Source organism: Coturnix japonica, unplaced genomic scaffold (assembly GCF_054131305.1).
Source record: "Coturnix japonica strain WE unplaced genomic scaffold, WE-NBRP24 Scf080, whole genome shotgun sequence".
Taxonomy (NCBI): domain Eukaryota; kingdom Metazoa; phylum Chordata; class Aves; order Galliformes; family Phasianidae; genus Coturnix; species Coturnix japonica.
Genome location: NW_028188983.1, coordinates 322,616 through 340,225, shown reverse-complemented (window position 1 = coordinate 340,225; position 17,610 = coordinate 322,616). Strand labels below are relative to the sequence as shown.

Here is a 17,610-nt window from a genome sequence, read left to right as displayed (position 1 = left end):
CTCAGGGATGCGGTGCCATACCAGGACTAGGAGCCACTGGGTTAGTAGGCTGTCAGCCTCATCTCGACAGTTCTGGCTGTGCTGGGGATTCCACAGTGACTGGGAAATGCATGGAGCTCCCTCCAGCTTGTTCCTCTAAACCAAAGGTAGGCTGAGGGCATCCCAAAGCTGCAGCTCCCTTAGCAGGTTTGCACAGGCACTGCTGTCTCCCAGGCACTATTTGGGAGGTAGAGACCCTAGGGCTGCCCTGTGCAAGCAAAGCACAGCTGGAGGTGGAAACAAAGCAGCCAGGCTGGCTGTGGGACAGAACAAGAAGTCTAGGATGGTGCATGACTGGAAATAGTTGGAGGAAAGGTGGGATTTGTGAGATGCAACGACTGTGTTGGGGCAGCCTTTCCCTGCAGCAGTCAAACTGAGCTCATTCTCAAGCAGTCTGAAGGGCTGCAGGAGAGGAAAGCCCTGACCGTGCGCTGTGCCCCATGGTGGATTCATGCAGGGCAGAATTCCTCTGCCTTGTGCCAGGTTGGAGACTCTGTCTCCTTGCCCTGCTGCAGGTAAAGCTTGGCTTGCCTGCCTGAGAAGGCAGGGCGTGGGAAGGGGAGGGTGGGCCTTGGCAAACTGGGCATGGTTCAGGTGTTTGCCTTCTTCCTGGATTGGCCACGAAGAGAAGAACTTGGCCTTATATGGTCAAAAAAGCCCATGCCGACGATGCTCCTCCCTGTGAAGAGACACGTGGAGAGGTGTGGATGGGCTGATGGGGTCAGGCGTGTTTTCCTCCACCCTCCCCTGCTCTTCCCTCCCTTCTCCAGATACCTTGGAGACAATTATGGCATTTGCTTTGCAGCCAAATGTGGCTGATTCCCTGTGAAGAGGCTGCTTCCCCCAGTGGGTGCTGCTGGCTTTGTGTGCCCCCAAGAGCTGAGGGGTGATGGATGGGCACCAAATGATGCCTGTGGTCAGGGTTGAGTATTTCATCAAGCTGAGTTATCTGGGAAGATGGTAGTAGTGGTACAAATCACTGCCTCTCTGCTGCTTAAACCTCATTCCTGCTTGTTTAAGTGGTTAGGAAAACTAAACTATAGAGCAGCCCCCCTCCCCAAAGAGAAACCACATAAAAGCTTGATCCTGTCTTAGGTTGCACATGAAGAAGTATGGGAGAAACCGAGGCACAATCCAAGATCATACAGGAAGAAATATCTATCACAGCTTTTCTTTTGCACAGGATTGAGGGAGCTCCATTTCCCAGCATCTGAGTTCTTGGGCTGAGCCACTTCCACCTCTGGCAATGACTGAGCTGATGGCAGGCCAGGAGGTGAGCCTGGTGAGCTCAGGCAGATTAAAGTGGGCTGGAGATTGGAGGGAGCTTATGGGCAGGTGCAGTGGGGGACCTGCTGCAGCAGGATGGGGACAGGGTGCAATGGAAAGTCTTGTAGTGTTCTGGGGGCATCTCTTCTCCACCCTAGCAACACATTTCCATCTGAATTCCCATCCATTTAACAGCATGGGATGCGTGGAAGACTTTGCCATCCATCCAGTACGAAGCATGAACCTTGCGCTGATTTCCCTCATCTAAATTTCCTTGCACCTCTGAACCTGGCTGCTCAGTGTTTTGCATTGAGGTCAGGTCTGTGATATGTTTAACTGGAGCCTCACAGGCTCTCTCTGCTTCTTGTGGCTGAATCTGGAGGGGATGGAGATGTGTGAGAAAAGCAGAAAGCTTTCCAGCTGCATGTGGGAGCCTCGTTCCTGCAGAGCAGCTGGGCTGAAGGTTGTATGTCCAATGGAAAGCTTGTTTTAACTCTTGATGAGGTTATTTTAGTGATTACTGGTGAGCTTTAGCCCCATGGCAGACCTCAGTGGCTCAGTTTCCCTTTATAACCACTGTGATACCCCCACAAAGTGTCCAGGGAGAGATGTTGACCATGCTTTGCACTGTTTCTTGCAACCTGAGAGCTGTTTTCACTCTCCTGGGAGGCTGGGCATGCTGGAAGGAGAGGGTTGTTTGGCTGTTGCAGCGCTTGGAAGCCTCTGAGTCCTTTGGAAACTCTTGCAATGGAATCACCTGCCCAGGAGAGGGAGCCTGGAGCTCACACTTGGGTGCTCCCCAGCCCAGGAGGTGGTGGCTGAGACATTCAGTGCCTTTAGATGTGGTCTGAGGCTCAGGCGCTGCCCAGGTGGAAAACAGCAGAGGAGCCCTGTTGCTTCCCTCTGTCTGTTCCAGCTCGTCTCTTGGACTCTGTCCCAGTTGCTGTTGTGCAGACGCAGATATTTGCCTGTTGATCCTCCCTGCCAGAGTCTGCACCACCAGCACTAGCTCTGCTCCTGCTTTCAGCTTTATCAATCCCTGGGTTTTGCCCCTGGGCTTTGTCTCACAACTGGGCCATGTCCTGGACATCTGATGTCTCCTTTCCCTGTGCTGGAGTAGACGCTTCAATCTTTGGCTCCAGACAGAGTTTGAGATGATCTTTGGGAAACCTCTTGCTGTTGAAAGTGATGTGGCTTTACCTGGATGTGGCTGTGCTTTGGATTGTGCACACAGCTGGCCAGCTAATTAACTGCTGTGCTAACTCAGCTTTATTCCCCTTTTAGGGCTGTCTGCTGCCACCCCAAAAGGAATTGTGAGATCCTGAGTTTGATGGTACTGCCCTGTATTCATTCAGTATTCAAGAGCTGTGTCGCCCTTCACTGGGGAAAAAAAGCTGCAGAACTTCCCCATGGAATTTAACAGCTGCTTTTGGGGTGCAGGCCATTTCTCTGCTGTAACAGGAATTAGCCCTAAGGAAGGGATCGGTCCTTGAGATAAAATCAGCACTTAAGGGATAGCGTGGTGGAGGAGAAAGACTGGTAGATGCATAGATAGGGGTGTCCCCAAGGTATGGAGCCATCTTGGGCATAACTCAGCTCCCATCAGTGGAGTACAGGAAATATCCTGCTGCCTCAAATCGTTGCCCCAGTGCTCTCTATTTCACTTTTCCCATTGTAAGGGGAAATACTACCTAATAGTCCTGCTTCCAGCCTGATGCTCTGGCCATAGGGTTCTTTCCCAGTCTCCTGAGCAGCAGAGAGCTCAGAAACAGCAAAAAAAGGGGGCAAAAAAAGCCAAAACAACAACAAAATCCCACCACCCAGACAAAAGAAAGGGAGAGAAACCAGCTACAAACACTCTTTATTCAGAACTGAGCTGCTGCTGAGCTCCTGCCCTCCCCAGCCTTGCTATGAGCGCGGTCCCAAACACCCCACCTGCACTGGGAGTGCTCAGCATCCTTCTGTTCAGGTTTCACCCTGAACAACACCAGCTCTGTCTCCTTCCAGCCGTGCCTCAGCCCCACCCTGCCTTCCCAGGGCTGCTCAGAGCCCTCATTCATTCCTCTCCTGGGCTCTGTGTACCTTTGCTGTCGCACACCCTTGCACAAACCCAGCATTGTTCCTTCTCCAGGAAGGGCTGTGCTGGGTCCTACCTCCAGGGGAAGCTCTGTGCTCAAGTTCCATCTCCTCCTGAGCTGGCAGGCTCACCCCAACTGTGGCTCTCCCCTTTCCCCACCCCTACAAGGCTGTCTGTTGAGGAAGGAATTGCCATTTCAGGTGGGTTGGGGTAAGAAATACAAAGAGAACCACGAATACAATGCTGTCCGTGTGTCACTCAGTACTTTATTATAACTCTGGAGAGCAGGTGTTCTGGTTACATAGATGCTACAGTCGTTGTCTACCCTACAGAAACATGGAAATGCTGCGATGTGCTCAATGGAGATGCACCATGAGACTCATGATATGTGAATTCAGGTGGGGTTACATGGCAGTGATTGAGGTCAGAGCCTCATAAAGGAATACTGCAGGGCTCTGCCTGTGTCAGTGTGTGTAAGGATGTAGCAGTGCCTGTACTGAAGCCAGGAGTGCAGCTACAGAGTTGGCTCCAGGAGTTGTGGTGCATCGCAGCTTGTGTGCATGAGCTGGGGTCAGCCAGGTAAGGTAAAAGCCACTAGAGAAGTTCAATAAATACAAAGACAAGTCCTGCTTGTTTTTGTTAGATGGGAACCATAGACTGTCCCATTTCTAGGACCTAGCACCATTGCATGTGAAGTCTGGAGCGCCTTTATGTGCAGCAGGCAGAGATGCTCTCTGTTGGAAAGAGGTGGCTTATCAGAATGAAAGGTGGAGGAGTTTTAGCTTCAGTGGCATGGGATAGAATGAGGGGTCACCCAAAAGGCAGTAAAATTGGTTAAATACTCTGAAGTAGGCAAGGATTTCCCCAATAGAGCCAGCAATTTGTCAGCGGAGATGCAAATCCAGGTGTCACAAATAGATCTGGCTTGGGTTGATAGCCCACATCTCCCCCTGCTCTGCTTGGAAGACATGGAGCTGCCTTCCATTGAAAGCCACATCACTGAGCACCTCTTGGACACCCACAGAACTGAGACAGATCAGAAAGAATGGTTTTATAATACTGGTAAAATAGCTGGGCTGTTAGCTACTGTGTGAAGAGCTTGTGTAATAATACTTTCTCTTCCTGGCAAGCTTCCTATAGATAGATCTTAATGGTTATGAATGCAGATCCTCTCTAAAAACAGACCTAGAGAGGAAGAAGGTGTCAGTATGGATTCATACAAGAGAGGTTCTAAAAGCCTGGCTTGGCTTCTGCTTGAAACTGGTAACAGAGATATTAACTGGGATGCTGTGAAGGTAAAAGGGGCAGCCTGGAGTGGATTCCCATCCTTTCAGCCTTTGGACATCGGCTTGAGTTCGGGAGAAAGTGCTCTGGCCTCATTTGCCTACAGGTGCCTGTGGGTCTGGTTTGTGCTGTGGGGCTGTTTCTCCTCCTAGGAGCATTCTTCAGCGAGCAGGGAGCTGAGCTTTGGCCGGGCACTGTAGGTGTAGGGATCTGCTTCAGGTGCTGCCAGCTTGTTACTGTGGCTTCTGGAGGGCAGAGATTTTGTGCTGCCTCCATTCAGCTTCATCTCACCATTGGCGCTGCCTGTCCCCCTGGCAAACAGCTTGGAGTTCCTTAAGGTGCTGGCAGAAACTGCTGGGGCAGGGGGAGATAAAAGGGGGGTGAGCTTAGAAATGTTTTATTTACGCTTTATTTTGTGTGAATATAAGAACTTACGGTGCTTTGGTCTGGAGTGGACGGCGCTGATGACTGTGGGTATTGGTGACTCCATGCTGTGAACATAAGGAGAGAACATGAAGATGTGTGTTAATATCTGCAGTTCCAGAAAGGTGTGAACGGGCTGGAGTTTGGCTCATGAGAGCTGGGCTGCATGGGTTGTACTTCTCAGTCTGAAGGGTTTAAGGAAAAGTTCAGAGCAAGAAACAGGGCTGAGCTGTGTGGGGACTTCTGGGGCTTGCTCTTTCTTTGATCAATGCTTCAATAGCAGACTCAAAGCATGGGCTGTCTGCTTTCTCCCTAGGTGTTTGTGTGCATCCCTTCCAAGCCCACCTCACCTGCTTTCCTCTCCTTCCACCAGCTTCCTGTAAGTGAGGATCTCCAAGTCCAGGGCCAGCTTGATGTTCATCAGCTCCTGATACTCTTTCACCAGGTGAGCCATATCCTCCTTGCTCTTCTGGAGGGCTTCTTCTAGCTTGACCAGTTTGGCTTTGGCATCTTTAAGGGCCGTCTCACCGTGCTCTCCTGTTTCTTTGATATTCTCCTCCAAGTACAAGCACTGGTGTCACAACAGGAGAGTAAACAGAAGTGTTAAGTGTGCTGGAGTTTCAGATCTACCTGTCAGAGCTTTGTCACCCAGCCCAGGACACACCTGGCTTTTTTGGGACACGATGCAGGACCTCAGCTTCTGGATTTGGATGTTCAGGTCTGCAATCTCCCGTCGGCTGTCAAGGAGGTGACCCCCATAGGTGGCTGACTGGGTGTTCCCTTCATTCAGCTGCAGGGAAGATGGAAGTGTGAGTTATCTCTCACTCCTCTGCTGTAGCAAAGGAATCTAGTAAGTTTCCCACTGCCCCTGGGGATAAATGTCTAAATAAGGGAAGAAATAGCTGGTATGTGGAAGGATTTAGTGCTCGTTCTTATATTGTCTTCTGGCTGTATTGTAGGCATGGGACACACTGGACAACAGTGTTCACCATGTTGTTGCTTGCTCTGTTTGGAGGAGGTATGACCTTGCCTTCCTCACTTAGTGGTGTGGGGAGCCTCGGGCTGTGAAACTCCTGATTTACACACACACGAGTTAGAAGGGATTGATCTGGGTTAGCACCCCGTCCCTCCTTCCATTCCCGGGTGTAGTTTGTCTCCCCACATCTTGCTGAGTCTTGTAGTTTCTTTTTCCCTCTTCTCTCCCCATACCAATCAGATAAGGGGACATACCTTCCTCCTGGTAAGTGCTTCAGCCTCCTCCCAGCTCCGAAGAGCCAGAGCTTCGTACTGAGCCCTCACTTCTTCCACAATTCTGCTCAGGTCGAGCTTGCATGTGTTGTCAATTCCCATTACAACAGAAATGTCCTTAATTTCTGTCAGCAGCTCCTCGAGTTCCTGAGTAGCAGAGAAGGGAGATATCAAGTGTTGAATGAAGCTACTTGCCACAAGACAGCTGAACTCTGGCAGATCTGATGTCCTGAGCCTGGCACACATACGCAGTGTGTGGATGGGGAGACATTGTAGGTTTCTATTCTCTGAAGTTCTGAAACTGGTATTTTTTCCCCTTAAATCCAGACTCTGGCTACAGTTTGGGTTTGGGGCCTTCAGGCATGTTACATCTCTAACAAAATGGTATATTTGCATCACATCAAAAGCAGGTTAATTGAACTACTGGTGATGCTTCAGTATCTATTAATGTTCAGATGGTGGGCAAATCTGTGCAAGGCAAGAAATAGGGTGTTGTGAGTGGTTCTGCAGTTGGTGCTTCCAGGAAGTTGCCTTTACTCAGCTCTGCTTCAGTATCTACAGAGGCAAGGGCTGCCACTTCTGTTGTTACTGTCTGCTTTGTGTCTAGGAAGATAAGGGAGAATGAAGACCCTTCTCTAAACACATCCATTGTCAGCAGAGCTGCTTCTGTATGCTGAGAAACTCAAACCAGCCCTGGGGAGTGAGAAACAGGCACGTACAAGCTGCACTATCACTGACTGGAGTATTTACTCTTGATGGCTGACTCGGTCACAAAAGGAGTCAGACAATGATGAATGCAGTGAACCTAAATAAGACCCTTCATCTATGCCTGTAAACTGATATACTGGGTAGTTTGTATCCTGACAAGACAGGACCTGATGCCTTGCACCAAGCAGATACTGTACACGTTCACTTGGCAGCTCCGCTGGCGTCAGACTGTTCCAGCAAAGGTTCGCTCCTATCAGTGTCTGCAGTTCCTTCTGATTTGCACCAGTGTGAATGGGAGCAGAATCCGTCTCTCCCCATCTCTGCTTTCATCTCAGTGTTTTTTGTTCTTCGCTTTTGTGCAGCTGCCTCTGATCTCTTAGAGAAACATCTGTACGCCTTGTTTGCCTTCCCTTCCCCTGACTGGGAAACAAAGGGCACCCTGATGTGATTCATGAAGAGAAGGTACCCCACTGGTCTTACAGAGAATGGGATTATCAGTGTGTTTTTTGTGCTTCCTTATTAGCATTTGAGCATGGCAGTAGCTATATGAGAAAGGAGGATGTTAAGAAATAGTGCAGACTGCTGCTAAGAACAGCAACATAGGACCTAGAAGATGGAAGCACCCTGGTATTCTGTGTAGGGCCTGATATCCCACTGCTGAGAACTGCTTTGCACCCAGATTGATCATTTTAGAGCAATTCAGTCCTCGTGCCTTGATGTATTCTAGCACAGTTCTGTTCGCGTGCATCTCATTCTGCTTCTCCCTGCCTCGGTTTCCCCACAAAGGGCAGTAGCACTCCTCTGCCAAGCATTTTAATTGTTTGTATTGGTGGAATTCAGACAAATCATTAATATTCCCCAAACACTGCCAAGCCTGCTTGGTAGCATTTTACAGGCTCTGAGTAAGTGGCTGAAATCACATCGCTTTGAGGAGATGCAGGCCCTATGGGCTTATTCAGATGCTGTATCCTTCCTCCCTTTGGTGAAGTAATCTTTCCCAGTTTGGTGTGAATTGGAAACAAAGCCCTCTCTGTATTGGAACTATCTGCCAAAAAAAAAGCCTTTTTTTGTTTGGCTTTGCTTGTGTGCCCTCCCAGCTGTGTTTCTACCTGCTCATAAATGGTTTTCTTCAGGTCCATCAGCTCTTGGAGCCCGCTGAGTTTCACCTCCAGCTCCGTTCTGTGCAAGGTGCTGGCATCTAAATCCTGCAAGAGGTGTATTAACAAACAGTTTGAGTGTATTAATGATTATTGGAGAAGCCCTTACTGCTGCCCCATCGTCTCCAGTGCCTGGCAATCATGGAGCTGCTCCAATGAGCACAGAAGCTCCTGTTTGATTTCTGCTCTGCACTTTTTGTTCTTTTTCTTTCTTCTTTTTCCTTAGGTGAGAGCTTAGGTGGAAGTCTCCAGTGAAGGGTGGAGAAGGAAATGGGCAGGGCTGGTTTGTACCCACTCATCTTTTGTTCACCACAGAAAGCTGGGCTTATTGAAAACTGATGCTGCCCACAGAAGTCACCAGAACTGCCCCTACTGGCTGATGACTGCGTCAGGGGAAAACATGCAATTAGCCATAATGATCATTTGCACAGAACATTTCCTCTGCTTAATAATATCCTCCATTCCTACACCTCGGATTCCTTTTTTCATATTAAGACGGTGCACAAAGCCTTCCATTTGAGCTGATATTCAAATGCAGCTCCTCCTGGGACGGGATGTTTGTGCAGGGTGTGGCCTTGCAATGTTTTGTGGAAACAAAAGCAAACACATTTATCAATTTTTGCAGCCTTTCCCAACCTGTGCTGTCATTCAGAGGGAATGCACAAGGAGGAGGAGAAGCTTTGCCTTGCACGGTCCTGGGTTGCAGCGTGGCTCTACCTGACCCCTATGCTCCTGCTATAAGCCGTGGGGCTTTTCTATAACCACAAGTGGCCCGGACTCCCTTATATTCTCCCTGTTGAAATGGTGACTTTGTTCACCATGCTGCTGCCTTCCTCAAGGCCTTATTACCCTACAAACCCTCTGTGGTATGAGGGCTCTGGTGCTCCTGGGCAGCTCTGGACTGTCCTGGCTGTGTCTGGATCATACTGCCTCTCCCAGGCTGTTCTGTGATTGCAAGGCTGGTGTACAAAGCTCCTCTTGTCACTCACCTTCTTGAGCTCCATGAAGGTGTATTCCATGCCGCTGCACAGGCGAATCTCATCCTCATATCTAAAGAGAGGAGAAGAAAGCAGTTAGAAATCGCACAAGCCGCTCAGTTGCTTAAGGTTGTCCTGCTGGACCCCCAGAAAAGCATTGACATACAGGCTTTCTGCTTTTACTGTCTCATCCCACCCCATCCTTCAGAAGGAGTGAGATATCTTAGGTGTGAGCATCTGGACAAGGGAGAGGGCAACAAAACATGGAAAACTGTTGCATGGAAAACAGTGCCCACGGAGCAGAAGGTAACAAAAACCAGATGGGACAGGGTGGAGTGTGAATATCCAGCAAAGAAACCAACCCTGCAGGTGTTTAGAAACGGGTTTGATAAGGACTGGGACAGCAGAGGCTTGGTCTAGGGGCAAACACATTTCCTGAAGGTTGGCAACAGAGCCAGGAGGGATGGCTTAGGGAATAAACCAGCCCTTTGGGATGCAGGGTCTCTTCTGGACCAGATCTGTGACCAGCAGGTTGGTTATTTGCTATGCAGGAGACCAGAAACTTGACGTTATGTGTGCAGGGTGCACTACAGGAGTGCTGGTTCTGCTGAGAATTGGAGCTGGTTCTCTTAAAGAAGCCTTAATCCCTGCTCTTCCATGCCACCTCCAGCTCCTCTTACCCAGATGTGCTCAGAGCATTTCCAGGCTGGGAATTAAATCTTTGAGTGCTGCTTATAGACGTCATCAAATCAGTATGGGGAAGGCTGAGATAGATAGGAATGAGGTGAAATGGCATCTCCTAACAGAGAGATGATAATGAAGTCAGGCATGGCAGCCATTCCATAGGCAGGTAGAGATGGGACAAGGGGACAACTCACCCTCTCTTTGCCTGTTCTTATAAGGCTAGGCAGCATGGCTAGCAAGATTTACCTGTCTGGTTTTTCTGCTCTATAGCTGGAATGTTAGCTGTGTTGCCAGTAACTATGTACCAAGCTTAATTACAGCCTGCCACTCTTCCTTCATCCTCATTGCATCTCAGCCCAATCCCAGTCTGTCCCAGCCTGCCAAAGCAGCTTCAACACATTGCCGGGCGCTGACATAATCTCCCATATGGAGCAAACAACGCTCCTGACTGAAAGGGGAGCAGGCCAAGCCAGCCCGACGCGCTCACCGCATGGCTCCAGAGGGACCTGGCAGCCAGGAGGTGACTCACATAGAGATGGATCCTTCTACAAACACATCGCAGCATTTATCTCCTTCAGGGTAATCCTCAAGCAATCATGCATAAAGGTATAAATCCATCCTATCTCGCTTTAGCAGCTTTTTGAGATGGGCGTCTGGTCGCCTTGGGCTCCTTCTGGAGTCAGTGGAACAAAATCAGAGTTGAGCTGAATCTCAGGCAGGCTACGTTCCCCTCTGGATGTGCCTTCAAGGCTGTCTGAGGGTAAAGATACAGCGGTGGGATGGATGTGAGCCCAGCAGCATGGAGCTGCATCAGTGTGTCTCCAGCAGAGCAAGAAAATGGGGTAGGGAGCAGCTGAAAACCAGCTATAAAGGTTGAAGGTGGTGGACTGACAGTGTTAAGGGGGGAAACTAATTATCACAAACCCTGGCTTTCACACCTGGCCCCTCTGAAAGCTGTGAACCCCATATTTTCCTGCAGTATTTCTCCAGAGTTGCTCGACACATGCAAAAATTCTGTGCCTTCTCATTCAAATGGGTTTTTGCATGTGCAAATCGCACGTGGGGAGCTGAAGCAAACTCTGGGCAGTCAACCCCGACTTGAGCATGTTTCAGTTTTGGCATGATTTCCTAAAGAAGCTGCGTTTGAGACCCTGTGTCAGACTTTAACCCTCTCCTTTGTCCCCTCTGCATCCTATTCTGTCTTTGGAACCATGACAACAGGTAGTAACACTGCTCAAAGGCAACCTAAGGAGGTTGGAAGAAGTGGACCTTCTCAGGGCTCAGTCTCCTGTGTGTTCTTTACAAAGCTGTCCCTGAATAGTGGGGGAAAAAGAGACAAATTAGGGTCCTCTTGAGGATGCTGACAGGCAGATTTCACACATGAGCTGTTGGGCAGCAGCCTGCTTGCCTGGCCACTGTGTGCACAGAGCTCTATGGGGTGCCACAGCAGGGACAAGCGGATACCCATTTAAAGCTGGTAGTAGAGTTCCTAACTTTTGCTTCTCCCAAAATATTTCCCCTGGGAAAATAAACCTCTCCAGGAGCTGGAAACCTCCAAAATTTGCATGGATTAAGCAGCTCATTTACTCCAGGGAAAAAAAAAACAACTGGGCAGGGGCAGCCTTCTTGACTTGCAGGACTCAGCAGAGCTGGTGTGGGTTAACATGGGGCTGAACTGCCCAGGGAAGCTCAGCAGAAGTAGCAGTGCTCTCCCCATGGATCACCAATGGCTGAGGGCATCACTGAGTGCAGGGTTGCTGTCTGTCAGCAAAGCAAGCATCATTGATTCCAGGTCTTTAAGTGAAACCAACATCTCAAAGCTGGAATTTAGGGATGTGCAGTGCATCAGTTCTAGAAGGAGGCTGAGCATAAATGCTTTCAGCATAGGGTCAGGAACCAAACTCCTAATTCCTTGTCCTGCTCTGCCATCAGCTTGAGTAAACTTAACTGCTGCCCTGTTCTATCTGTCCATTAGGTTCATCTGGATACCTCTATGGAGGTATCAGTCTTCCCCCTGATCTTCAGACGTGTTGAGCAGCTGGCTTAATCAAAGCCTTCAGAGATCACTGAGATCCTTGGGCTAAGCTCTCTGGAGAAGGGTGCTGTCATTATTCACACATCACATCACCCATCAGGAAGAGGTGTGGGCTGTTATTTCAGATGTCTGTCAATGCCAGCACAGGGGTTGGCCCTCAGCTTTGTTGTTCTGTTTTGACAGTGCCCACAGGTGGGTCCTCCTCGCTGCAAATCAGCATGGAAGTGCCAGAGATCCTGTATAGGCAAATGGGTGTAACTGGAAGGGAAAGTATCTAATTGTGGATTCATCTGTGTGGTATGCAAATAACACCGATAATAAGAAAAGCATTGTCTTCTTAAATGAGCCGTGGTGCATCTCAGATGTTATCTGAGGATCTCAAAGCTGTTGACAAAGGCAGCAATAAACCCTCTGCAGCCTGTCCTCTCACACTGCCATCAGCCTCACTAAAGTTCTATCCAGAGGTTTTCTGAGTGAGAATTTGACCTTTTGGTGCAAACAGAACTTTGCTTTAATTTCTGTGGGGAGGAGGAGGAAAAGTGAGGCAGTTTGTTAATACTAAGGGGCCCAGATCCACAGATTGGTCTGGGGAGAAGGTTGTTATCACAAATCAAAGCATGGAGAATAACTAATTCTTTCTTTTACTGGCCATCATTCCTTGTAGTGTTGTTTCCTGTGCTCTGACCTCAGATGCCCCCATACTTTCTGTAGGTTACTTTCATCTCTACTCAGGAAGGGGGTAGGAAGCCAACTTCTCCAATACACCGTCCTCTTTTTCTCTCTGGGAACAGCATCCTGGCTGCTTCCAATCAGTGCCACACAATCCTTGTCCCACAGCTTAACCAGCATCTTGCAGACATTCCCCCCCCCCAATATATGGAGCCATATCAGACACCTACTTGCTTCGGAAGTTATCCATAGTGCTCAGGACTTCTGTCAACTCCGACTCGAGATTTTCCTGCTCGTAGTTGAGTGCCTGCATCTCTTGATTCATTTTGCTCATGTACTGATCGTAGATGGCCTTCATGTCCGATTCGGAGTGGGAATTGTCTTGATCCTTCAGGAAGTTCCACCGTGTCGTCAGGATCTTGTTCTGTTGCTCCAAGCATTGAACCTGCCAAAGAGATTGCAGAGACCTCAGTAATTCTGAGAGCACTGCAAAATGCTGCTGGTCTGGAGAGCTATGCAGCAATGAAACACTGCTGGGCTTAGCTGAGGTCTCCAGGTAAGAGCAAGAAATACCCTGAAGATTTGGGGCTGAGGATGGAAGGTTGAAGGGGGACTACAGAGGTTTTATGCATTTCATGCTGCTTAACTTCTTAATGGATCACGCTCATGTAAAAATGAAGAAGCATCTTTTATTAAGTCACTGATCAACGCTGGTCCCCTTTGCCTCCAAACATATTGAAATAAAGGCTGGAAACCCACCATGGCTCACACTGAGATGCCTGGGGTGAACAGCATTCTGATTTACTGCCTCAGTGTGGCACAAATCACTCCCCTCTAATCTGTAGGATTGCACCATGGTGAAGTCTGAGCAATGAATCACAGCCTTGGTTTGTACTGCAAAGCAGCGCAGATGAGAGCTACGGGAGCTCTACAGAATAACTGAAATAATTAGGCTCCATGTGAGGTCTCCGTGTGCCTATCTGCAAAGAGAGGATACATTGCATTCTCATCCACCCACTATTCAAATCTGGCTCTTCTTTCCTAATGCCCTGCATTCTGAAGACTAATGCTGAGTGTTCAACACTTCTCACATTCACAGCTCCTGACTAACGTTAATTATTTGTTCTGTGAAGGAAACCAAACTCCCTCTGTCATATTTGGGCTGTGAACTCCAAGCTGTAAATTGCCTTTACTCTGTCCTGGAGATGATTCAATGCTGATACGAGTTCATCTGTGCTACGAGGAAGATGCAGCATCACCGGGATACTATATAGTGAGAGATGGGGTAACACATGTCCATAGACATCAAGTAACCAGGCAGGTGACTGGCTGCTTTGTCCTGGCCCCAAAACAGCATCATGCTGTGTATGTGTGTGTGCATGCATGAGGCCAGGCAGCTCAATGGCATGAGGAAGTGGCCACTGGGGCTACCAGTAGCCAATTTGTTCTCTCCATCTGAGGCATCTTCAGGATTGCATCCTTCAGCGGGACTGTGGTCAGTGGGGCTGGGATCAAACTGGGGTTGGACATAGAGAACAGCCTCTCATTTTATGGTAGCTTCCCCATTCGCTGCTAGAACAGCCAACATTGGCTACTGATCCAAGTATCTCCCTGGCCCTCAAATGAAGTCTTGATTCCTGACCTCGCTCCTGATGGTTTGTTAGTCTTTTTTCTTTACCTAAATCTCTAGTTTTCACCCTGTTCCCAAACCATACCCACCCATTGGGCTGAACTGCTCTCATCCGTGAGCTTTGGTAGCAGAAGAATCACCCAATTTGAGCCTCATTTCCTGGAAGAATAAATGCAGAAACGATCAAAGCTTGGACCTTGGAGGCTTCTTCATCTGAGCTGCTCAGGGTGAAGGCAGAGCTTCAGGCAGGGATTCCATCACTTGGCTGTTGACTGTCTCCCACTTACACCTATCTGGATCAAATGGAAAGGCAAATGCTAGCAGATCTGGAACAGCCTGCTGGAAACCCATCAGCAGCAAACTCCTGCAGTTATTGTTGTCATTTATGCAAGGAATTAGCAGCTTGGGCTTCAGACCATCTGAATTCCTGATTAAAAAGGCAAGTTCTCTGCGACGAGGAAGTGTCATTAGCTTTCTTCTGGAATGAAGGCCCGAGGCAGGTGGCTGAAATTTCCCACTTATGTGCCACTTGAAGCTGCAGCCTTCAAAGCTAACTGCAGAAGCTGCAGGTGCTGAAGTCAAAGCCACTTAACTAAGGAGGGTTATTTGTATCTTCTATCCATCAGGCCCTGTAATGCACACTTATCAGCAGGTCACCAGGTTGGGTTTATCGGGAAATCTGGAGGCTGTCACTTCTTCCATCTCCATTTGTGTGGAACAGGCTGGTGCCTGTGGTCAGGCTCACGTACATTCTGTCACTGTGTGGTCTTCTCCCATCTCCCCTGCCCCCATCCTCTCACTCAAGGTTTGGTTTCTGAGCAGGGCTCGGTACACACACGCACCCCTCAACCTTATGTTCTGGGCGGCTGAAGGACCAGGGAAGCAGCACATGCAACACATCACTCTCCAGGTGATTTCCAAACCACTTGTTCTCCAAATCCAGGCCAAGATCATTGCTTAGGAAAGCAGAGCTGCAGAGGCTGCTGTGTTCCTCTGTGCAGGGTCAGCCCCTGGCACTGCTGTACGCTGTTGGCACGTGGTGGTGTGGTGGGTGCACAGCTCTTCATTGGGATGGATCCCCACCCTCACCTCCTTCCCAGCATGAGGTCAGGTCCTCTTAGAGGTTGACTTAAAGAAAATAGTACTGGAAGAAAAAGAATCCCAAGCTGTAGTAGCTTGGCATTGAGTGCCGGTATTGTAGACTGCAGTGAAGCAATCCTAGGAGATTACCATCTGTTTACAGAGCACCAGGGCTTTGCAGAAACCTGCCTTGGCTGGATGAGTTGTTTTCCTTTGAGAAAAAATCTTCTGCCTTCTCATGGCTCTTTGAGAGATGAAAGCGACACTTTCTTGGCTGAGCGTGCAACCCCTCGTCGTGCAAACCACAAAGGAGGGAGGTGGGTGGGGGGTATCCCTTGCCCACCGTGCAGCTACAAAGATGAATTTCCAGCTGTCTCTCTGCAGCCAGGGAGGAACTGGGGCAGCCATATAGTCAGCATTACTGCCCATGGCCACATGTCCATTGCAGGATGGAGGCCTGCTTCATCCAGCACCATCCTCTGGCCATGTCCCTGCTGCCCAGGGATGGTCCCTATCCCTGTTGTGCTGCCCAAGGTGACCAGGAGAAGCACAGGCTGCTGACCACAGCCATGGCCCAGCTTCACCTAGAGGCGATAGTAGCCCTTGTGCTATGAGATAGCACTGAAGGAATATCTAATTGGGTAATTAGTCTCACATTCAGAGCCTGGCAGCGGTGCACTGAAGGCCTCCATGAGCCTCCTGGCAGTGTCTGCATCCACTTCCCCATCACCATCACCACCACCACCCCCATCCCCACACCGCAGCAGCTCCCCGTACCTTCTCAATCAGGGTCACAAACTGGTTGTTGAGCAGCTTGATGTCCTCCTTCTCCTGTTCCCTCACAGCATGAAAGTCGGTGTCGATGTCGAGATGCACGGGAGCCAGGAGCCTGCCATCAATGGAGAGGTAAGAGGAGCTCTGGTACCCACCATCTCCATGCAGGGTCCCACAGCTGGGGCTGGTCACACTGCTGGGGCTGCAGCGGCCCAGGCTGTCTGGGGATGTGCTGCCTGTTCTGCCTCGGCTCATCCTCCCCGACGCCTCCCAGGAGCAGAGGGAGCCACTGCTGAAGGCTTTGCATGGGTTAGTCATGCTCAGCTCGTGGCTCTGCAGCTCAAGGGGAGGAGAAAGGAGGATAGAGAACGAAAAAAAGAGGTGAAGTTTTCTTGCTGCTGCTGCTGCCTCAAAGGTAAGGAGAGCAGTGGCACGTTGAGCAGCTTGGGCAGCTAATTCCTGTCTCCTCAGCTCGTGGGTTGGCTAATAAATTACAAGCACCTGTTCTCCTATGTTCATTAAACGGAGGAGGGTGTAACCGTTGATGTAATCCAGATCAACCTGTTGGCTTCTCGTTTCTCTCTCTGTGTTGGTTTTTTTTTTTTCCCTTCCCTCTCTCTGTACCCTCCTTTCTTCAGGAGCTTGTTTGTGTGGTGAGGGCATAGGCATTCACAGCAAAAACAAATCACTCCCAGGTAATTCGCTGGGCCCTGAGCAGCTGCTTTCCTCATCCTTAAATGGTGAAGAAAGCAAGCAAAGGAGCTGGGCTGCAGCAGGCGGGGAGTGCAGCACTGAGCAGGGCTGCAATTGTACACCTGGGTCATGGAACCTGGGCTCAGCCCTCTTGGGTCTCCAGCCAAAGGAATTGTGGCTTTTTTTTTCCCTAATAGAATAAAGGAGCTGAGAAAAGCATAAAGGAAGGCTCAGGGTTTGCTAAGGGTGGGCGTTTGGAGAATGCTTCTTGAGCTCGTTGGGCTTATAGGTGCTTGTGGTCTTCTGTTGCCCACGGAGAAGCTTCTGATGCTCTGAGTGTTTTTAGGGGTGGCAGATCTGCTTTTGGGACCTCTCAGTGTATAGGGGTGAGAGTCACTGAGGTTATTTGATCCAACAGAAACACAGACATTCAAAATAGACACCAAGTTGGATCCCAGAAGGGCTCGTGCCCCTCTTTGACACCCGCATACCCCAGAAGCCCTTTAAAAGCAAATTCTGGAGACACCAAAAAACCACTTTCTTTTAATAAATTCTAGCCTGCCAAGGTGGCACGCCCTGAAGTACTTGTTTGGACCTAGGAATAAACCAGCATCGGACACTGCGAACTTGAATGTGCTTTTCTGCTTTAACGCGGTTTCTCGTGTGAAAAACGAGGACGGAACACCTCCTTCTGCTTTATTAACATCGTGATGCTTTAACAGAAAAGGGGATGGTCTTCTCTGGCCAAAAGGTGGAATTTCCATTCTGTGGGAAAGCTGCTGCTTTTTGGTCTGGTTGAGCTGGGAATTTCCCCACCAAATAAAGTGGGAGAAATCTTGGGTCTGTCACAAGCTCCAACAAGAACC

At 49.4% G+C, this 17,610-nt stretch overlaps 2 protein-coding genes across 3 annotated transcripts in view; one reads left to right on the top strand and one right to left on the bottom strand.

The window, feature by feature from the left end:
* Positions 1-17,370, top strand: part of LOC107325788 (RNA 5'-monophosphate methyltransferase) — a 31,897-nt gene extending 14,527 nt beyond the window's left edge. Inside the window, exons 6-8 of the transcript XR_014941416.1 lie at positions 5,406-5,898; positions 6,473-6,609; positions 16,123-17,370. The gene's annotated coding sequence lies outside the window, so the exon portion shown is untranslated. The remainder of the gene's footprint in view (positions 1-5,405; positions 5,899-6,472; positions 6,610-16,122) is intronic.
* LOC107325786 (keratin, type II cytoskeletal 80) lies at positions 3,633-16,369 on the bottom strand. Of its 2 annotated transcripts, none has more exons than XM_015886942.3 (9): positions 16,055-16,369; positions 12,798-13,012; positions 9,192-9,252; positions 8,155-8,250; positions 6,320-6,484; positions 5,754-5,879; positions 5,440-5,660; positions 5,102-5,157; positions 3,633-5,020 (listed from the first exon to the last, which is right to left on the bottom strand). In XM_015886942.3, the coding sequence occupies exons 1-9, from the start codon at positions 16,367-16,369 to the stop codon at positions 4,815-4,817; spliced, it is 1,461 nt and encodes a 486-aa protein (XP_015742428.1). In that variant the 3' UTR covers positions 3,633-4,814. The 2 variants fall into 2 exon arrangements, with proteins under 2 accessions (XP_015742428.1, XP_015742429.1); XM_015886943.3 differs by having other exon boundaries at positions 3,633-5,017.
* Positions 17,371-17,610: the final 240 nt, after the last annotated feature.